This window comes from Anguilla rostrata, chromosome 17 (assembly GCF_018555375.3).
Source record: "Anguilla rostrata isolate EN2019 chromosome 17, ASM1855537v3, whole genome shotgun sequence".
NCBI lineage: Eukaryota > Metazoa > Chordata > Actinopteri > Anguilliformes > Anguillidae > Anguilla > Anguilla rostrata.
The window spans coordinates 16,390,793-16,413,272 of NC_057949.1; the positions used below are offsets into that span (position 1 = coordinate 16,390,793).

The 22,480-nt window shown below is 54.1% G+C and overlaps 1 protein-coding gene across 3 annotated transcripts in view; it reads left to right on the forward strand.

The window, feature by feature from the left end:
• LOC135243068 (retinoic acid receptor alpha-like) overlaps positions 1-22,480 on the forward strand; it is a 150,084-nt gene that overhangs the window by 109,731 nt on the left and 17,873 nt on the right. For all 3 annotated transcript variants that reach the window (XM_064314565.1, XM_064314567.1, XM_064314566.1), the window contains one exon: positions 21,366-21,514. In XM_064314565.1, the coding sequence (XP_064170635.1) occupies positions 21,366-21,514 (149 nt within the window). The remainder of the gene's footprint in view (positions 1-21,365; positions 21,515-22,480) is intronic.

Sequence of the window (22,480 nt, forward strand, 5' to 3'; positions counted from 1 at the left end):
GCGCGCTCGCTAATGAAAACGTCGCGGGGGATGGACGCGGCCCGTGACTCCGCCTGGCTGAACGGCTCTTTGCTCTACAGCAAGGCGTAGCGGCAGGGCCCAGGATCTGATTTGTATCGAATACTTGCCGATCCTGATTTTCCCCTCTGTCCCTCTCTCTCTCTCTCTGTCTCTCTTTCACTCTCTCTCTCCCCCTCTCTTTTGCTCTCTTTCTCCCTCTCTTTTTTTGCTCTCTCTCTCCCTCTCTTACACTCTCTCTCTCTCCCTCTCTTTCACTCTCTTTCTCTATCTGTCTCTCTCTGTCTCTCTCTCTCTCTCTCTGCTGCAAGAGAAATCAATACAGGAAGGGCATGGAGTTTGAATAGCACATGTTTTGTGTTAAGGTTGATTTGTGAGCCACCAGCTTGCCCCTCGTTTCTGGACAATAGAAATAGAACTAGCATCACAGAAATAATCCAGGTTGTTGCTTTCCTCCAAATTTGTTCATGTCTATACGAGACAAAAAAATGACTAGGCAAATTTGAAGCAGCGCAGATGTAATTTTGTGAGCTCACTGATGTTGTCGTTTGTGAGAGCAAGTTGCGGCAGAGATGCATGCTGGGATAGCCCCATTTGCATTTTATTTATGCTAATTTTTATTGATGCAGTTGCAGAACGGGGTCATGGCCTGCTTATGCAGTTATAGTGGATGTACTAGACTGGGCTAAGCCCTTCTCTTCAGATGGTGCCATTTTATTAAGTGTAACACAAGACTGCGAATGATCCATTGTTTTCTTTCCACCACTACCTCATTTTACTGGAAGGTATTAAGCATGGCTTTTGTCTCCTGAAAGCTTATGGCATTGGGAATGGTGTCAAGTCCCTGTCCCATTGCCCTTAACAATGACTGTCACTATCAACTTAACGTTACCCATGGTTGCACCCACCTGACAATTGCACTATTCACGTAAATTGGAATCAGGTTATTTGGTTGCTATGCCGATGGATTCCTAAATCTCAGTCTGGTAGAACAGACAAAATAAAAAGTGCACCCAGCCAGGCGCTTCGCAAATTACGCACAAATGTGTTGGGGAGGAAAGCACTGTTGACTATAGGGAAATGCAGCTTAAAAAAAAAAAAACTCCTTTAAAAATTGGTCTTCACTTTGGAAGATGTTGAGGGGCAGGAGCCATTCACACCCCTCTTCAGACAGTTTTTACACCCTTCCTGCCCCCCCAGCCCCCAAATCCTCCTGAGATGGAGGTGAGAGTGGCCTGTTAAGCACTCTGGGATCTGGGGGGGGGGGGGGGGTGCCATAAAACCAGCGAGGAGGCAAGAGAGAGGACCTTTTGAAATGGGTGGGGGAGGGGTTAAGGGGGGGGGGGTTACCCTGTAATGGATGTGGTGTCATAAAATGGGAAAAGGAGAAAATGGGTGTAAAAGAAGGGTAATTAAAGTGTGCAGTAAAGCAGTGGAAGCGGGCAGACTGCGTCGCGTCCTGGCTGGGGGCCCACCGGGGCTGGGCCGGGGTGAGGAAGGCTGACCCGGATGTCAGGAGGGGCCCCCAGAATGCCTTGAATGTCCCGCGTGCGTCAGAGAGAGGGGGCAGGGAGCGTGGGACTCGTGTACACGGGGAATTGTTGGACGAATTGGAGGAGACCCAGCGCCAGGGCCTTAATGTTCAGCCCCAGCGACGAGGCTCATCCCTTAACCGACAGTTTCTTCGTTACGCAAAAACAAAAAAACGCAGGGTGCGTCAAATAAAGACGGCGGGCGTCAGACGAATCCGTCCATTAGCATCAGCGATAGGAGCGATTATTCAGCCAGCGGAAGAGCTGGCGTCGTTTTGTAGCGTGTGCGCTTGCGCTTAGCGCCACTGCAAATAGCATTTTTATATGCACGTTAAGTCTGGCATTCACATGCAGCTCCGGTCGGCATCACAGGCATGTCCTGCCTTTGTTTGGGAGGAGAGAGGAGGCTGAGGTGTACATACGGCCAGGGGTGGAGATGGTATGTTGTGACTGGCAGCGCCAATCAAAAGCCAGTTAGCAGCAGGCTACAATGGCACCTGACCCAAACCCTCCTATCAGAACAGCTTGAGTGTTTTCAGTATTGTGTGACTGGAATTGCATGCATAGAGACGCACAGGAAGAAATGGGATATTATCTTAAGCCTATCTGGCCTCCTAGCGAATCCCACTGTCACTGCACACATCTGAACACGCTTTTTCCCTGCATCCAAATCAAGTCTCACACACACACACAGACACTCACACACACACACATACACACGCACACATTCTTTCATGTTGGGTTACATCAGATATGCACAATGTTATTAGTCTTCGGTGTGATAAGGGCTATCCACTTCCATGAAATGCAGTGTTTGATTGAGGATTCTCTGGGTAGAAAACTGAGTGTTTTATAGAGCATGGATTATTGGGTGAAAAACCACACACAGGCAAGGAAAATGTAATTTTTGCTGTCGCTGTTTGCCCAAAGGAAGGCATTTTTCTGTTTGATAGGACTCATTGGAACACTAAGCAGGTGTGGTGTGTGGAACTGCTCGTTGCTTTGCTGAAGAGAAGATAAAACTGGGACAGACACTGAAGCCGACGCTAAACAGCTCAGTGGGTGAATTTTGCACCGTGTGCATGGGTACAATAGGCCTGCGCTTCCTCTGCCAGCTCAGAGCTACCTGTGCTAGTGTGTCCCGTAGAATACCTGTGCTCTCTCTCTCTCCTCTCTCTGTGCTGGTCTCTCCCCTCCCTCTCTCTGTGCTGGTCTCTCCCCTCCCTCTCTCTCTCTGTGCTGGTCTCTCCCTCCTCTCTCTCTCTGCGCTGGTTCTCCCTCCCTCCCTCTCTCTCTCTCTGTGCTGGTCTCTCCCCTCCCTCTCTCTGTGCCGCTCTCTCCCCTCCCTCTCTCTGTGCTGGTTTCTCCCCTCTCTCTCTCTCTCTGTGCTGGTCTCTCCCCTCCCTCTCTCTCTCTGCGCTGGTTTCTCCCTCCCTCCCTCTCTCTCTCTCTCTGTGCTGGTCTCTCCCCTCCCTCTCTCTCTCTGCGCTGGTTTCTCCCCTCCCTCCCTCTCCTCTCTCTCTGTGCCGCTCTCTCCCCTCCCTCTCTCTGTGCTGGTTTCTCCCCTCCCTCCCTCTCTCTCTCTCTCTGTGCTGGTCTCTCCCCTCCCGCTCTCTGTGCTTAGATCGCCTGTGGCAGCAGGCCTGGTGCAGCCTGCTTTCGGTTCCCTCGCAGAGAGCGCAGCTTAACCTTTACTCCACTTAAATTCCGTCTGACTCTGATCTGAAAACAGCAGTTCCTGGTTCAGTTCAGTTCAGTTCAGTTCAAGTTTGTTTGCCATATTCGGTAGAAACTGAATTGGAATTGGATTGGGGTGTACAGAGCTTAAAAGAGCTTAAAAGAGAAAGATAAAAGTTAAAAGAATCTACAATACTGACATTAAACAAAAGAAACCAGACAGAAAGAAAACAGTTTAACTCCCCCCCATCTGGTGTGACCCGCTTGTGGTCAGTAATTCTCAGGCTGGGCTTTTGAGGGTGATTGGAAAGGTCGAAGGTCGGCGAGGGTGGGGGACAGGATGGGCGTTTGTGCGGTGGGTGGACGGCGGGGGCGGTCGGTGTAAAGCCGTATGAATCTGTTGCCCTCGTCCCCCAGGTTGACCGCACCAGGCCGTTTTGCGGCAGCATGGGTCACCCCCATTACCTTCACAAAGCCTTTTAATAACAGATCGGATACGCAGGCTGAGGGGACGTGCTTATGTGCGGTTAACACACGAGAGCGGCCTCGCGTGGGCCGCACGTACCGTGTGCACCCTACACACGGGCCGTCTCGTCTAGGGTGAACCCAACACGGAGGCCGCGGGTTTCCCACTCTGGGAAGGAGGAGCTGGAGGAGGAGGAGGAGGAGGAGGAGGAGGATGTGGATCTTCTGGACGCCCGTCTGAAACCTCCCGCCTCGCTCCATTGGTCTGCTGCAGCTGAATTTGGGTCAGCGGCTGGTGCTGGAGGAGCAGGAACCCTGTAGCTGTGACCGTTGTTTTCCCATTACCAGAGAACACGGCGCGCTGCGCCTCCGTCAGTGTCTGCCCTCAGCGGGGCATGATCTGGTTACTCTCCTCCATCTAATTAAAGTGCCCCGATCGGCTCTGCTTGCCCTCCGGGGGTGGAGGTGCTGGGCTCCTTTTCCCAGCACTGTTATATCGGGTTTGGGTTTATTAGATCGTTACTAATCGCTTTGAGGAGGATTGATGGGTCAGGTGACCGCATGCTCTTTTCTGGTTGGTCTATCACCTCACCGTGCCTGTTGTCGCTGTGCGTCTGTACAGCAGATCGTAAATGACCAAGAAAACGTACCGAAGGAAAGTTGGCGCTGTTTGGTTCGGCTGTTGAATGCTGCAGACAGGAAGTTGGTCTTCTTGCGGTGGGATTGGCTGACGGGATTATAAAGGTACCCTTTTCAGCCACTGTTGGAGGACCTGCTTCGAATAACACTGCAGGCCAATTCATGCCTGAATAGAATACAAAAAAACAAAACATGACACAGCAAGGCAGGGAATCCACATTCCCTGATAAGGGAGGAATCGTCTGACTTGAATGTCTGAATAAAAAAAGGTATTTGAGGACTGACGGGAACTATGTACCGTAACGTGCACCGGCTGGCGTGTTTTCACAAGCCAAGAACACAGTGGTCGCTGGGAGTTGGGCCTTCTTGGCTGAACATGTTCTGAAAGGTTTCCCTCAGCCAGGTGAGATGGAGAGGGAGGGGGTTTTGGTGGTGGGGGTTGGGGGTTTGGGGAGGGGGGGAGTAAGCCAGTCTGGCCAGGTCAGGCTTAAAGAATCTATGACAGAAACGGTCTTCCACCGAGGATTTGGGGCTTCTCACCCCTCTGCCTCAGACCACACCGCTGGTTTTGTGTTGGCGTTTTGGGACGTTAGTCACACGTCTCCTCCTGGACCCATTAGCCTGCGCGCGTTAGCCACTCTGGCTGGGATAACGGCAGGGTATGACAGCTAGCACGAGCAGGGGAGGGGTGAGGTACAGACGTCTGTGTGTCACGGGAACGCTGACTAGGTGTGAAATGACCGTCAGCTCAGACAACCAGCCAGCCAGTCATTCTGTTCATCGGAGGACAGACTTTCAGGCCCAGGAAAGTCAGGCTTCATTCCCTTTGAGAGCTCGGTAAAGTAAAGGTTTTATTTTGACTTGCCTGTGAATTCAGTCCGTTGCTCTCTTCAGTCTGAATCGGACTGAATGAGGTCCTGGATCTACGCTGTGTAATGTTCAGTCATAACTAACAGCTGGAATTATGTATTTCACCGATAAGCTGCTGTGAGCCCTTTGAAATGTGAGCTAAAAGGTGCTCCACAGATAAGATGTTATCAGTACCATTGTTTGCTCCCACATGTAAGGACACTCAGCTGAAGCTCAAAGGCTGAAAGGCATAAAAGCCAGCCTGAGCAGCAGTTACAAGAAAAGATCTAGCAAATGCCATTCATCATGGAGTGAGCATGAATCAGGGGGTAATTGAGCGGCTTTCATTCGATTACCGAACGCATCGCGCTCATGACCGACCGCGGGCATACCTGTGAGCAGTGCTGTGTGGAAGCCAGACATCAGAGCTGGGGTAACAGAGGGGTGGGGGGGGGGGGTAGCCTTGTGCCACCCAGCTCTGTCCCTCCTCTTCCTCCCCCTCCACCCGCCCCGCCCCCGGGGGGCAGCAGTTGTTCCCCCCCGGGGCTCAGACCCCTGAGCCCGCCGCTGCGCCGGCGACGCAGAGCAAGGAGCCGCTCGCAGGCCGCGGGACGGGGGAGGTCCCATTTCAAACTTTTACGTCTGCTGTGTCTCTTGTTTCTCTTCCCCTGTGATGCATGCCTGTTGAAAGCGTTGCTCTGTCCCGTAGCAATACCACTAGAAACATGCACACAGATACAGTCCCTTAACACTGGGGCAGCCTTAGAGGGGAAGCTGGAATATCCCAGACCTTATGCGAGGTGATCTGACTGGTGCGCGTGTGAAATGAAGATGGCGCCTGGGCTGGGTGTTGGCGGAGGGGACGCGCTCGGCGTGGTGAATGGGCCGAAGAGCGCGCGCGCTTCCTGTTTTCGTCGCTTTCCGCGGCTTCACTTTCACACGCTGCCCGGGGTGACTTGAGGTCACGGCCACGCCCTGCCTCGCTATCTTCGGCGCAAAGCAGATGGTGAGCGCGCTTGTTGTGGCAGAGAGGAACGGGTCGCTCCAGCGCCTGCCGGTGAACACCCACGCTAGATAAGGGAAGCCGTTGTGCTGTAATGAGCGTCACGTTGCTATTTTCGCTCCCTGCTTATCTGGCCGTCGGATCAGAGAAGTGGGTGTTTGATTTGACTGAAGTCCGTGTGAGCGGTTTCCACCGCACCCGGCAGGCGATGGCGGGCTGGCGGGGGTTGGCGGTTTTGACCCCCCCACTTGCCCCGAGGGCTGCGCAGCGGCGCCCAAATTAGAAAGTGGGATCCGCGCGAACTCCGCCGACCCCGCCGCGCGGCGCTGCGACAGGTACGCAGGCGCAGACGCGCAGACGCGCAGCCGCAGACGCGCAGCCGTAAGAAGCGCAGCCACGTTGTTGTGTGGGCCCCGACTCGTCGACAGCGTCGTAAAGACCCTCCGCCCGTCTCCCCTCCTTCCTCCCTCTCTCAAGTGTTCCAGCTTTAGCGCTGTCTTTGGCTTTCGGGATTAATTTTAGCCAAGTTTATTTCTTCCTTCTTCGTGCGGTAAGAGAGGGCAAACGGCGGCGGATCGGAGGCCGCCCCGCACGCGGCGGGAGTATTAATGGCGCTCGGGGGCGCTGGGCCTCCGTCCCATGGCCCAGATAGGAGCGGGAGATGAAACACGGCGCTCGCTGTTACCCTGGGCTGTCCGGACGTGTTTCCAGCACCTCTGGTGCAGGGGGGAGCCGTACGTCTCCCCCGTTTGCACAGTTCGGGTGAACGGAACGTAAAACCTCACAACGAGAAAATGTGCCTCCCCCCCCCCTCCCCACCCCCTTTCTTCTTTCCCTGAGCAGCTTTGATCCTGTGTGAACTGACAAACTGCGGGCGAGATGGAGGACTGCCAGATGAGTCATATTCTTCAGAGCAGACCTGGACCTGCTCCAGCGCTGTGGAAGAGGGCTGGTTGTAAAATGGGTGCTTGGTGCACAGTGACCTATATCCTCGTCCTATTTAGTACGTTACGGTGTGCGCTGTTTGTCATCGTCCAAACCTTCCCCCCACCCCCACCCCCCACACTGTCACCTCCCCCAGAAAACAGAGGCAACGCCCCCGACGTCCTCGTGATGAACATGTCCGTGTCTCGCTGGTGCCCTTGAGCCGGTGGTGCGTGCCCCTGCTGCACCGCGGCTGCGATGGCCGTTCACCCGGCGGTGCGACAAAGGCGAGCCTCGTCCGTCCTCCAGCTCTTCTGCTCGCCGTCCGTGCGGTTGCCCTGACCGCCATTCGCTGTCACTTCCTCGGCCCTCCTCTAACGTGAAATTGCGAGGAGCGTCGCGGTTGGCCACCGCGGTTCACCTTGAACAGCACGCCTGCCGTGTGACGGTGCTAGTGATCGCGGGAGAGAGAAGAGGCTCAAAGGTTTTCTGCCCTGCTGGGCACGGTCGGCCACGCCCCTGTTCTGGACAGGAAGTCGGGGGGCATCGCGTGTCCGAGCTGCCCTGGGCTTCTGAGAGCCGTGCCGACGAGCGAGCGAGTGAGCGTGAGCGGACCGGTTGAAAGGGGCTGGGTTTGACGGAGGAAAGCTGCGTGGGAACACTGGCCCCGCGGCTTGATTCCCCTCTGCCCGAAATCGCTCCCCTCCCCTATCCCCCTCCCCTCGACCTGGCCTCTCCGGCGGTGTTTGATCTCTCTGTCAGAGCCTTGAGAGAGAGCTCCTCTTCATTAAGCCCAGTTTCACACACACAGAGAGAGGGAGCGAGGGAGAAAGAGAGAAAGAGTGTGCGAGCGGGAGATAGAGAGAGAGACTTAGTAACTGTGTTAGGGTGCCCTCTCTCCCCCACTTCCTCCCGCCGTGTGAGGTACGGCCGATGCTTTCCTGTGCCGCTCTGCTCCGTTTCTCCGGATCCCTCCCAGCCCTCCTTCCTTCCCGCCTGCTCTTCCGCCGCGTCTTCATTCCCCCGTCCTTCGCCGCGCCAGGACGCCCGTCTTTATTAATGCATGGTCTCCGTGCCTCCCGCGTCCTCCCCCCCCGCCCCCCCCCGCCCGCGTGCCTTTCCCTGACTCTGCCAGGCCACGCGAAACGGACAAGGGTACACGCCCCGCCCCCACCCCCCAACCCCCACCCTGCCTTCTCCCACCGCCCTGCTTCTGATGGGGTCCTGCCTCCTGAATAATGCAAGAGAAGACTGTCTGATCTATTTACGGATGAAGATGTGTGTTTGCGTACATGCGTGTGTGTGTGTGTGTGTGCGTGTGCATGTGCGTGTGTTTGCGGGTGTGTGTGTGTGTACGTGTGAATGTGTCTGTGTGTGTGCGTGTCCGTGTGCATGTATTTGTAATATGTGTGTGTGTGTGTGTGCGTGTCCGTGTGCATGTATTTGTAATATGTGTGTGTGTGTGTATGTGTTTGTATGACTGTGTGTGTGTGTGTGTGCATATTTATGTGCATGTTGTAAGGTTCATATTCCCAGGGGTCTGAGTGCTAAGCTGAGGGTTTAATTCAGGAAGTGAGTGTCCCTGTTATGAAAAACAATTTGTTTCAGATTCAGACCATGCTGCATGAAAGATGACAACAATAACACACACGCACACACATGCGCACGCGTACACACTCACACAAACAGACGCACACACACAAATGCTCACACACACGCACACACACGCGCACACACACGTGTGTCCTGTGCTTTCAGTGGATCCCTGGAAGCTGGCACCAGCGGCGGCCGCGTCGGACCGCCATTCTGTCGCGCGAGCGAAAGACAAATGAGCCTGGAGGCGAGGCTGCTCTGGGGCCCTGACCTCTTCTCATCGTGTGGAAATGTGCAGCTAACCAGCCCCCCGACAGAACCCGGGAGAAAGAGCAGGCAAACAAGCGCCATCCGTCTCTGCTGCCCAAAGCTGGCCGTGACGGGCCTTGGACAAGTGATGGGAAGACAGACTAAATTGAATTTGTCCTGCTTTCCACGGTCGCCGGCTCTCAGGGACCCTGACGATGTAATTAAAATACAAAGTGGCGGGTGAAATAGCCTCCATTTTCACACTAATTCCGAATGGAGGTTGGGGTGGGGTGGGGAGAGCCTCTCTCCTGGGTCGAGCGCAGCGGGGGGGGGGGTGGGGGGAACCTCCAAAAACGAACGCCCACTGTCGGGCTGGTCTCGTGAAATTGGGTCGGCCGGCTCTCCGTGGGGGGGGGTGACAAGCGACCCGACCAATCAGACGGCAAGAAAGGATAGTGAAGCTGAGAGGAAGGGACGTGGTAAAACAGTAACTGGTGGTGTGCTCTACTCTCAGGCTCAGGGTGCTCATCTCAGGAGTGTCTCACAGTAGTAGATGGATCTTGGGTAGAGAAAAGGATGGTTCTGGAAAAACCTGGGCAGTATTATTAATTCTTCAGTGAGTCAGGCTCTGTGAGGCTGTGCGTTTTGGTTCATTATTTGTCCCCCCGCTCAGTGAACAAAGACACTCGATATGCAGGGGTCCTGTGGATCAATCTTCTGAGACTTACTGAGCTTATTTTTCATGTCTCTCTGTTTTCTTGACTCAGAAGTCCTGAAGAATATGATTAATGCCAAACGCAGACATCTCTTTCTTTTGGAATATGATTTATTCACAACGCGGTGAAATATGTAGCAGATACACCACAGATTTTGCTCGGACAGCGTGCTGTCTGACGGGCGAAGTGAGATCAGGATTGCCCTCGCGAGTTCCGTCTTCACATAGTTCACTGTCTGGCTATTCCAAATATTTCAGCTGTGTTTCTTAAGGGAAAGGAGACCGCTGTACCTCCCCAGGAGGGCCCACGTGCCCCCCCCCCCCCACCACCATCACCCCCCGCCCTCGTCTCTTTCCTGTGTCCGAAAAGCCAGAGCCGCCCTCCGATGTGGGCCTGTTGGCTGGTTGGCTCAGTCGAGCAGCGACTGGCATCGGGAGCCTTGCTCTTCCGCACAGCTGCAGATCAGCTAGCGCCGACAGAAGGCCCGCGCGGGGTTTCGTTTTTACTGATAACGTTCACGGGCGTTCTTACATACGCAGGAACTGCCCCGCGGAGGCCGCTTCGCACAGAGCTTGCCTGCCAGCCATCCGTTAGCCCGCTAGCGCGCTACGCGCGGAGACTGCAAACTGCAATGCAAATCAGCGCTAAGGCTTAGAGAGCGCCGCGCTGTACGACCCGCGCGGGAAGGATTAGGGCTGCACAGCTCCGCAGGGGCAGAGGAATCTTCCAGAACACGCGTTCTCAGGCTGAGCCCTGATAGGCCGTGTTCAGAATGGGAATCCAGCCCGGGTTAGGAGTGATCCGTCACGTCCCTCGTCCCAAATCGACTGTCGTTTCCTCGTGAGTGAAGGCTGGAGAAATCTGCATGACAAGGCCTGCCTTTGGGATGGGCACCTTCTTCTCCCTCCCCTCTTTTTGTCCCCGTTTTCCTCTGTCCATTTCCTCTCCTCTACTTTCTACCTTTTCCTTTTCTCTCTCTCCACTCTTCCCCCCCCTCTGCCTCCATCCTGTCATTTCCTTCTTCGCCTCATCCCTCTTTCTTCCCCCTCTTCTCGCTCGTCCCTCTCTTCCTTCCCTCTTTTCCTTCCCTCTGTGAAAGCCTCCTTAGCACAAGTGCTCTACATGATTGATCGTCCTCCCTCTTTTTTCTCCACAGTTTAATCTAGGTGCTCACTTAGACTCAGAGGTAGCAGGCACGTCCTGGATGCGCGAATGACTGTTTGAGCACGACTAGCAGGGTCGTGTAATCTTCCTCTAAAGCGAGAGACAAAGCTAACCTTGTGTATTTTCTGCCTCTGTCAGTCACTGTGCATTTGACGCATTTCACTTGGAAGGGAAGGAAGGAGTCACTTAAGCACGGAGTGTCCCCCCCCGCGCTGACTGAAGTGGCAGTTAATGTGAAGCCTTTCAGCCGGCTTGCAGGAGTGTTTTTTTTTTTTTTGTTGCCAGGGTGACACGTTGCCGCTGTCCCTTTGCCTGTTGACGACAGGGCGTGACCGGCCGCCTCTGCGGCCTGGGCGTGAGCCTTCGCACGCGGACGTTCCGCTCGCTTCCCCCGCGACGCAGGGAGCTCTCTTCACCCGCTCCTCCGAGAGTTTCAGCCTTTAATTATTAAACGCGGGCGTTCCGGGCCGATGTGGGTCACGCCGGCCGGCGGCGTTTTAGCGGTGGGGCGCAGGGCCGGCGTGGTCTCGCTGCGGCGGGAGCTGTGCGTTTGCGTGCCGGAACCCGAGGGGGTCACGTGATCCGCTCTACGCGACCAGCATCCCGAGCGCTTCCAAGCCCCTCGCGGGCCGACGGCCGGTGGAGGCCCCGCTAGGGGAATTTGGCATCCCCCTCCCTCAAGCCAGTGTCAGCTGGGTACCTATCGGCCACAAGCAGAATGGCGTCACTGGGGCGACAGAGCTGCCCCTTGCGTGTTGACGCGGTGCGATGATGAACGCGGACGTGCCGACTGGTCTTCATTGCCGTCTTTGCTCGGACTTGCTGTGAGAGCTGCCGTTATGTCAGGAGTCCTGAAAACGTGCCATTAACAAAAGAAGAACAGGCACAGGATTACATTTTAATACTGTTAGCAAACATTCTTTCGTTAAGGCTATGCTGTTTGGGCCTCATGTTACAATGACACTTATTAGTAAGGTACACTGCCCACATAGCCTGTGTGAACCCTTTGAAGAGTGGGCTTTTTTGGAATGTTTTTTTAAATTATAAATCAGTGTTCTAGAACTCCATTGCTTTCAATTACCAGCAGTGATGGTTGCAGCAGCATTAGAATGTTCAGTTAATAACATTCTAATCACATGTTTGTGCTCTTACACCTTAAAGGGTTAATGCCGAGGCGCACTCCCTAAACCGCCTTAATGTGCTTTGGATTCCTGTTTCCGTGGTTATGGCCACACATGTTATTTAGGTCAAGGACTGTCTGAAGCCTTGCCGTGGACCAGGGGGCCAAACATAGCCTCTCTGTGCCTCCTCTCACAGAGCCTGTGTCACCATGCTAACGGAGGAGTAGCCTCTCTGTGCCTCCTCTCACAGAGCCTGTGTCACCATGCTAACGGAGGAGTAGCATCTCTGTGCCTCCTCTCACAGAGCCTGTGTCACATGCTAACGGAGGTAGCCTTCTTGGGCCTCCTCTCACAGAGCCTGTGTCACCATGCTAACGTAGGAGTGTACCTGGCCTCTCTCACAAGCCTTGTCAGCATGAACGGAGAGAGCTCTGTGCTCCTTCACAGAGCCTGTGTCACATGCTAAACGAGGTAGCCTCTCTGTGCCTTCACAGAGCCTGTCACCATGCAACGGAGGTGAGCATCTCTGTGCTCCTCTCACAGAGCCTGTGTCAACATGCTAACGAGGATAGCCTCTCTGTGCTCCTCTACAGAGCCTGTGTCACCATGCTAACGGAGGAGTAGCCTCTCTGTGCCTCCTCTCACAGAGCCTTTGGTCACCATGTAACGAGGGTAGCTTCTGGTCCTCACGGACTGTGTTTAGTGTAACGGAGGTAGCTCTCTGTGCCTCCTCTCCGAGCCTGTGTCAGCATGCTAACGGAGGAGTAGCATCTCTGTGCCTCCTCTCACAGAGCCTGTGTCAGCATGCTAACGGAGGAGTAGCCTCTCTGTGCCTCCTCTCACAGAGCCTGTGTCACCATGCTAACGGAGGAGTAGCCTCTCTGTGCCTCCTCTCACAGAGCCTGTGTCACCATGCTAACGGAGGAGTAGCCTCTCTGTGCCTCCTCTCACAGAGCCTGTGTCACCATGCTAACGGAGGAGTAGCCTCTCTGTGCCTCCTCTCACTGAGCCTGTGTCACCATGCTAACGGAGGAGTAGCCTCTCTGTGCCTCCTCTCACAGAGCCTGTGTCACATGCTAACGGAGGAGTAGCCTCTCTGTGCCTCCTCTCACAGAGCCTGTGTCACCATGCTAACGGAGGAGTAGCCTCTCTGTGCCTCCTCTCACAGAGCCTGTGTCACCATGCTAACGGAGGAGTAGCCTCTCTGTGCCTCCTCTCACAGAGCCTGTGTCACCATGCTAACGGAGGATAGCCTCTCTGTGCCTCCTCTCACAGAGCCTGTGTCACCATGTAACGGAGGAGTAGCCTCTCTGTGCCTCCTCTCACAGAGCCTGTGTCACCATGCTAACGGAGGAGTAGCCTCTCTGTGCCTCCTCTCACAGAGCCTGTGTCACCATGCTAACGGAGGAGTAGCCTCTCTGTGCCTCCTCTCACAGAGCCTGTGTCAGCATGCTAACGGAGGAGTAGCCTCTCTGTGCCTCCTCTCACAGAGCCTGTGTCACCATGCTAACGGAGGAGTAGCCTCTCTGTGCCTCCTCTCACAGAGCCTGTGTCAGCATGCTAACGGAGGAGTTGGCCTCAGGTGGAGAAGTGGGTTGTGTGGTTGTTCCGTGAGGAAAATTACAAAGGAGTGATAAATGCTCGCTGCGTGACACGCCAGTAACGGGCCAGGAGAGCGCTCGCTCGGAGCCTCACTGAGGACACAGAGTAGATGAAGAGGTCAGAGAGTGCGTTCGGGTGTCTGGCACAGCTTCAACCCGCCCCGGCTGGGGAACGCACGGGCCAGACCCGCGCCCGGGAACGGTGCCAGCGGCCACGCCCCGCACGCTGATCAAAAGGGGGGTAAAATGGCGGCGGAGCGTTTTTCCGAAAGGCCGAGGACGAAAGGCGAGAAGCGGAGAGACGCGGTGGTGCGTTCTGCGCTCGTCCGCCCGAGGTCTCGGCTGGCCTCGTCTCCTGCGCAAACCGCTCAAACGGGGAAAGAGCTCCGCGCCGCCCATCTCTCCACCCGGGCCGGGAGCCGTGCCAGCGAGGGAGGGGCCGGCCGTCCGTCAGAGCGCTGAGACGGAGCGTCCAAAACAAACAGGGGGCTCTGAGGCCGGGTGTTACGTTTGCAGGGCAGCGCTAGCTTGACCTTCACCCCAGCTTTGAGCGCGAGCTCGCGTCAGATTCCCTCCTGAAATAGTCCCCTTGTTGAGTTGCCAACGTCATAATTCAGAGCCTTAAGTGTTTCATCTGGCATGACACACACACACACACACACACACACGCACACACACACCTACACACACACACACACACACACACACCTACACACACACACACACACCCTCAAACACACAATGTTCAGACCTTTCATTACCCTGTCTGGCGTGTTATATTCAAACATCTCTTTCCACTTTACACTGCCTTATCACCTCACACCATTTCCCATCAGCCCCTGGGGTCGCACCACACGAGCAGCTTTTCTCTGTCTCGGCTAAGATGTAGCTCTTTGCGTTTTTGCCCTTTCTGGCCACAGCATTATCGGCTGTACTCTCAGACCTTTGGAGCGTTTGTATGGGAAGAGTTCTGAAAGAGGGAGCTTAAGGAGGTGCTGTCCCAAAGTCCCCCCCCCCCAGGCTTCCCTGTCCAGGAGGAGGGGGGGGGGTGCCGCTTTACCTTTGGCCTAGATGTAAATGAACAGATGCTGAAGGTGTGCATTTCGCCCCCCACTTTCATTCAATATAAATTATTTAGAATATTTAGCATGGAGCTCTCTCTCTCTCTCTCTCTCTCTCTCTCTGTCCCCTTCTCTCTCTTATCCAAACATTCCCATTTCCTGTATGAGAGGAGAGTCTCCCTGGGGACGGGGTGGGCGTGGCTTCAGCAGGGGAGCGGTGTTGGGACCCGTCCAGGGGAAAACCCTGCATCCGGGCCCTGGGGCTTCCCGCTTCCCCGCGCCCTGCGCCCCGCTTCCCCCCCCCCCCCCCGGAGTGCGGGGGTCCCGCGTCCTCCCTCGCACGCTGTCACCGCATTCCTTTTCAAGGTTCGCCAAACAGCGCGGGAGGGAGCTCAGAATAGACCGGAATGTTCTGGAATAGACCTCTCGGACCACGGCTTTACCTCCCGTCTCGGGTTCAACCGGCCTGCCGGACGGCCCGGTGCCGGGCAGCGGCGAGTTGGGGAACATGGCTGATCGCAGGGCGGGAACGCCGCTTTGAGACAGGTGACCGCGCGGGGCGCTGCGGCTCCAGAGGGGAGGCTGGTGCGTAGGGCGTGTCCGAGAGGAGAGGGGCGGGCTTAGAGGAGAGCAGCAGGGTGTTGACTGGCATCGTTGGTTGGGAGGAGTAGAGGCGAGGTGGCTCAGGAGGGGAAATATGGAGGTCTGAGGGTTAAGGTTAGGGTGAAAGGTGACCGTGCCCTTCAGAAGGGGTGTGTGCCAAGTCTGACCCAGTGTGTGTGAGTCCCTCAGCCAGCTCTGCTGACTACGAGCCCTGGTACTTCCACCAGCCGCCTGGTCACACTGACTGACACAGAACACTGAGGAACTGGGAGCGTCCAAATGGAGAACTTCTGAATGGGGAGGTCAGACTCGGCCTTTCCAGTTTTATACTTCCTCTTCTGTGTGAGGAACAGGTTTGTGGTTTTGCACGGTCCATGCAGATCGACTGTGCTGTAGGTCTCTGTGTGAGGAACGGGTTTGTGGTTTTGCACGGTCCATGCAGATCGACTGTGCTGTAGGTCTCTGTGTGAGGAACAGGTTTGTGGTTTTGCACGGTCCGTGCAGATCGACCGTGCTGTAGGTCTCTGTGTGAGGAACGGGTTTGTGGTTTTGCACGGTCCGTGCAGATCGACTGTGCTGTAGGTCTCTGTGTGAGGAACGGGTTTGTGGTTTTGCACGGTCCGTGCAGATCGACCGTGCTGTAGGTCTCTGTGTGAGGAACGGGTTTGTGGTTTTGCACGGTCCGTGCAGATCGACCGTGCTGTAGGTCTCTGTGTGAGTCTTGTGCCCCGTAGGTTGACCCAGCAGCGAGAGGGAGCGTTAACCTCCCTCTGCCTGCATTTCTTGTATAAACAACCCAGCCTCTCCCCCTCTCTCTCTCTCTCTCTCTCTCCTCTTTCTCCCACCCTTTCTCTCTGTCCCGCTCTCCCTCCCCCTTCTCCCTCCACTGTTGAAAAAACAGCTTGAAAGACAAATGTTTTCACAAGAGGAACCTGCGGCCGGGCAGTCCATTCCTGAAGCACTTGAAAATAAACAAACGGGCTTCTTTCTCAAATACTCGCATACCCCCATAAGACCCAGTAAAGCCCGGCCCCGGCTGCGGCCTGCTCTGAGCCTCCACATCCACCGTTTCCTTTGCCGGGCCCGTCAAGGCAAGACCCGCGCCTTAGCATTTAGAGCCACTCTCCCAGCGCGGGTATGGCAAATGAGGCTGTTTGCATGAATGTCGGCTATTGTTGAAGCTATGCTAACTCTGGAACATCTTTTAGAGTTGAGGAGTCACACTGCTAGCTGTACCCGCGTACAGCCGTGCCGTTTTATTGAGCTAGGCTGTGAAATTTGCACCGTCGGTGGCGCTAGCAAGAGACCCCGGCACTACTGCTTTAAATTCAAGCTTCGAGAGGCCGTGACACGAAGATTGCATCTGATCAGCGATGCGGATAGCGTGCAGGGCCATGTGTACGGCGTGGGCTGTAAAACCTCTGTTTACTTTCTCTTGTGACCTATCGATAATATGCAAATAAGGTTGCACAATCTGGATGGGCGGAGCCTTCTAAACTACTTCCTCCCTGTGACATTTCACACTGGTCGAGCAGGCCAGATTCTGCTTGACTCATAGAACTAGCACGATCTTACTGCGCTGTCTGTGATTGGTCGGCATACCGTGGGCCCTGGTTGGGCGCGCCGTGGAAACATGTCGCGTGTAAGCCAGGCAAACGCCTTTCCATCTCCTCCCCAGGACAGTGGGTCCTGTGGGCGGCAGTGTAGTATAATGGTTAGAGAACTGGGACCAGAGGTTTGATTCGAACTGGCAGGTTCGATTCCCAGGAAGGCCAAGGTACTTAACCCGACTGGCTTCAGTAAACATCCAGCCGTATAAATGGAAACTGTGTACAAACGTTGTGTAAGCTACGCTGGATGAGAGTGTCTGCTAAGTGGCTGTAATGTGGTGTTTCAGTCTGAGTCTGTGGCTGGTCAAACTGTCTGTGTGGGGGTGGGGGGGATATTTTTATCCCTGCTTCATTTTCAGCTAAGCTTCATTTGTGACAACAGTCAGGCCAGTAGAGTAGAGGTTCTGGTGGCATACCTACCAGTAAAAAGTGTGTCGAACTGTCCCTTATATGAAGGGCAAAATTACCACTCTCAAAAAGAGAAAAACTAACATACCTTCATGTATATATTCTACTATATTATAATGCACAGACGGGTGACAAATTAAAGGAAAAACCAACATAAAGTGTCTTAGTAAGGTGTTGGGACACCACGAGCCATTTGTATACACGCATGACAGGATGTTAATTGCATAATTGCATCATGCAGCACACCTGTATGGAAGCATCTGCATTCGTTATGTTTCTCCACTCGTTTATTCAGGTTTTTCCTTTTAGTTTGTCACCCGCCTGCATGTACCTTCCGGGCTGCAGGGTTCACCTGGTGCTTTCAGAGGAGAAAAGCAGGGCTCTCCTGGCCCCTCCATGGCTCTGCCTGCTGCTGTGGGCCTGCTGATGGAGCCTTCATATCACTCTGAGCGAGGGGGAGCGTCCTCATTGACATGCGTCAGCGCCGGGCCCGGTAACTGATGTGAACGAGACCCTGCGGCCCTTTTTCGTCTATGGGCACCTGGGGAAAGGGGGACGCGAAGATTACACACCGACATGCCTTCGCGTTGCCGTGGCGTTTACTGCCCGGGCTGTCCCCACCCGCCGCCTGTCCTGGCTAATCGGGAGAGGCTGAGAGCCGCCGTATTCGTTTGAAAAGACGGTGACCCTAATCCACGGTTTCTGAAAGCCGAAAAGGAAATGGCTGCTCTTGCACAAATGTCTGTTCTGAAGACACTGTCGAAGTATTGGTGGCAGTGTGGTATAATAGGTAAGGAGTTGGTCTTGTAACCGGAAGGTCACAGGTTTGATTCCCAGGTAGGACACTGCCGTTGTCCCCTTGAGCAAGGTACTTAACCTGCATTGCTTCAGTATATATATCCGGCTGTATAAATGGATGCACTGTATGTAAAAAGTTGTGTAAGTTGCTCTGGATAAGAGCGTCTGCTAAACGCCTGTAATGTAATGTATTTATCTTTATCTTTGCCTGTGTTTAAATTCAGCGCCTGTCCAAACACCCAGATAAGCGCTTTTGCTGTCCTGGTTAAATTGAGCCGCAGCTAAGCAGTGATTCCTCCCCATACTGAGTTCAGTCACAAACGGCTGAAGTGCTTCCTTGCTGGCTGGCTGAGTAGAAAGACTAAACTCCAGCGGTCAGTGCTGGACAGTGTTGGCTTGCATGGAAGACAAGCCCAGCATTGTCTCCCCGGCCTTGTCCTCTGCAACTGTGTTTAATTACAGTCAGCGGCCTGCTTTCCAGCCACGTCCGTATGGTCCACATTTTTATATTGTGCTCTCATTAGGCTCAGAGAGGGAGAAGGGGTTGCTCTTTCTATAGCTGCTGGCTACTATGTGTGTGTGATGTGTGTGTCTGTATGTGTGTGTGTGTGTGTGTGTGGGTGTGGGTGTGACGTGTGTGTGTGTAATGGGTATGTGTGTGTGAGAGAGAGTTTGTTTGATGCATGTGTAATTGATGGCAGCTTTAATACAGATAATAGGCCTCTGAGCCCTGTAATAATCTTGCCTGTAATGGCTCCAGATTAGATGGCCACAGTGCCCTGTAAACAATGGCGGGTGAGAGAGAGGGAGCCGCGGAGGTGAGTAGGAGCGAGGGAATCTGGTTGGTTATGTAAGCGTGTTCTATTTAAGCTTTATTTGTGTGACACGGGCTGTAGTGGCTGCCAGCGCGCTGGGGACGGCGGCTACTGCGGGCGGGCATCCCAAGCGGGAGACTCCTCCCTTCACGCGCTTCATAAAAAAGATAAATATTCAGAATCAAAGGCCCAAAATATCCGCGTGTTTTTTTGTCCGTTGCTTGCGTGCCGATCGGAGTGGGAGGAGCGTGTTCAGACGCAATTTGAGGGCTTTCTCCCGGACACCCTGCAGTTCAGGTTGACTGAAACGGCAGTTTTTTTAAAGTTTGTTTTTTAGAGGAGAATGGCCGCTCGGCGACATTAAGCTGCGGCGGTCTGCCTGTATTAGGAGGACATTTGTTCTGCGTTAAATTAATTATGAGCCCAACTGGGGGCTGAAGGAAAGTGTATGTACACTGTGTATGCCGTGTGTATAAAGCTGCAGATCTGCTTTTCATTTGCACTAACCAGGTGGTTCTGGTCAGGAAGAAAGAGCGTTTGTGTGTGTGAGGGTGAGTGTTTTTGTGTGTGTGTGTGTGCGTGTGTGTGTGCGTGTGCATGTGCGAGTGTGTGTTTGTGTGTGTGTTTGTGTGTGTGCAGTGTGTGTGTGTGTGTGTGTGTGTGTGTGTGTGTGTGTGTGCGAGTGTGTGTGTGTGTGTGTGTGTGTGTGTGTGTGTGTGATGTGCGTGTGTGTGTTTGTGTGTGTGTGTGTGTGTGTGTTAGTGTTAGCCCAGCCTCCCTTATTTTCTCAGTTTCTCTCTCTCACTCTCTCTCTCTTTACCCTGCTCTATTTATTTCAGCTTCTTTTATTCTCTTGTGGCCTCCTTCTTTCACTTTCCCTTAGCCTCTCTCTCGCTCGCTTTCACTCCCTCCTTCTCTTCCCCTCTCTCTCAGTCTCCTGCCACTTTTCCATCTTTTCCCTCCATTCTCTGGTGTCTGCAGGTGTGTCACTTCTCTGCTGAGTCATGTGACCTGGGTGTCCGAGCCGACACGAGGGTCAGCTGCAGCGCTGCCATGTTCTGTAATTACACGGCTAACTCCCTTAACGTTGCCCTGCCGTAGATTGGGGGATAGTGCGTTTGGGTTTTCAGCTGCCGCCATTTTGGAAAGCGTGCCTAGAGTTTGCGCTTTCTGTGTGTGTGTGTGTGTTCAGTCAGGTACTCTTCACACTTATTGTCCTCATTAATATTGTCTGTGTGTGTTTTTGTCTGTCCATTTTTCATGAGTGTGTGTGTGTGTATACTCTGACAGTGCCCATCCTCAGTGATGTGTGTACACACACTGACTGGTTCACACGTGTACCGTGCAGACTGTGACACATTTTTGAAGAGGCTGACTTACGGTTGGATGTCTGTCCGTGACGGTTTGAGGGGCGTGACCATACCCGTTTGAACAGCTGGGTCTTGTGGCGGCTACAGAGACACCGGGCCTCGCCCGCCCGACGGGCAGAACAGCGGCGATTGTTTCTAGCGGGTTTGCTTCTGTCATTGCATCATCACGCCATTGCATCATCATGTCATTGCATCATCACGCCATTGCATCATCACGTCATTGCATCATCACATCGCTGTGAGTGTGGGAAGCTTTAGCTGTCAGATGTGCTGTTTGAGGGACATCCGGCAACAGTGACTGGTGAGCTGGAACAGCCTTCCTGCTGTGTGCAAGTGAATGTACATTTGGGTTAGGTTATATTTAAGATTAAGTTATAAGGGTAAGTTATAGCCTATTCAACAAATCGCAGGAGGGAAATTTCTGTTCACTTTGGCCGTCATGTGTAATTCACACATACAAAGAGTGTAATGCCTGCGCATTTTAACATATCGCATTTTACAATGTATGCGCTGAAGATAAAATGCATTTATGCATAAATAAATGTGGGATATATGGGACATAAACATTTTGCGGGACTTCACTTAGGCCAAAATGTGATAGTTTTTATCTTGCGAACCTCCTGTGACAGTAATGCATAGAAAATGTGTTGCGTGTACGTGTGTGTGTGTGTGTGTGTGTGTGTGTGTGCGCGCATGTTTTGTCCTCATTCCTGTAACCATGGCGTTTCCAAGGCTCCGGTACGGAGCGCTGGCTCTCGTCAGCCCCGCTGTTTCAGCCCCTGCTCAGTCTGTCAGGGTGGCCCGTGGCATTCTGGGAATGCCCTTTGCACTCACCGTGAAGAGCAGGTCTCTGCCAGGCTGTAGCCCGACACGCCCCTGCACGTTGACCTTGCGCTCATTTGCATGAAGAAGGGCGGGGCACGTGGAGATAGAGGGCAGCTGGATTCTGGGCCAGATGATATCTGCACGTCTCGCTTGTTTACCTGTGTTTCGGCTTCTGGGGTTCTTTCCTCCAGCACACCAGTAGATGCACTGGTGCATTGCCGGTGGGAAAATAGGGGTGTGATATTCGGTGTCATGCTGGTACTGGAGAAATGTTTTTAAGCAGCCAGGCTGACCCTCTCTCTCTCCCCTCTCTCTCTCTAACAGCCATAGAAACGCAGAGCACCAGTTCGGAGGAGATCGTGCCGAGCCCCCCCTCGCCCCCCCCTCCCCCAAGGGTCTACAAGCCGTGTTTCGTCTGCCAGGACAAGTCGTCAGGGTACCACTATGGAGTCAGCGCCTGTGAAGGCTGCAAGGTGAGAGCGCACACACACACACACACACACAGGCACATGCACACAAACGCACACACATGTGCACACACGCGCATACACTCACACACACATGCACACAAACGCACACGCATGTACACACGCACACACACACACACACACACGCACACACACACAGGCACATGCACACACACTCACACAGGCACACGCACACACACACACACTCACACACACACACACGCGCACACACACACACACACACACACACGCACACACACACACACACACTCACACACACACACAGGCACACGCACACACACTCACACACACATGCACACAAACGCACACGCATGTGCACACACGCGCACACACACACTCACACACACACACTCACACACACAGGTGCTTCATGGACAGTTGACGCTGAACACCTGAAGGTGCTGATTGAGTGAACGAGACCAGGGCAGGATGTAATCCAGTCTAATCTAATCTAAAGCAGGCACAGTGATCTGCTGGCCGGGCCGAGAAAAGCCAGATGGAGTTTAGCATCACGAGATTGCAGGTGACCTGGAGCCTCGTCTAATGTGGCCTTAGAGCGAGCAGGCCCTGTGACACCTGTTCGGATAGAGCGTCTGTCCCACGTGCCTCCAGCTCACGACCCCTCAGCTTCCAAACCGTCCCATCATGCCCCTCTCCCGGTTCGAGCTGAACAGTCAGCGCGGAGGGAACCTCTTCGCCGCTGATCTCAGACGCTGTCTTATTTCGCTGGTTTTGGACGGATGCGGCTAGCGTGTGTTTTCAGCGCAGTTTCTGGACCGTCACCAGCGTTTGTTTTCCGAGCTGCGTTTCCAGGCCCTGGCGAGGTCCGAGGGGCTGGACGCTTGGACGGCGTTCGCTGGAATTCTCTGAAAACACAGCAGTTTGCGCTGAATCCCACGGAAAACAAACCGCCGCTTCCCATCCCCCCCCCCCCCCCCGTCTGTCCTGCTC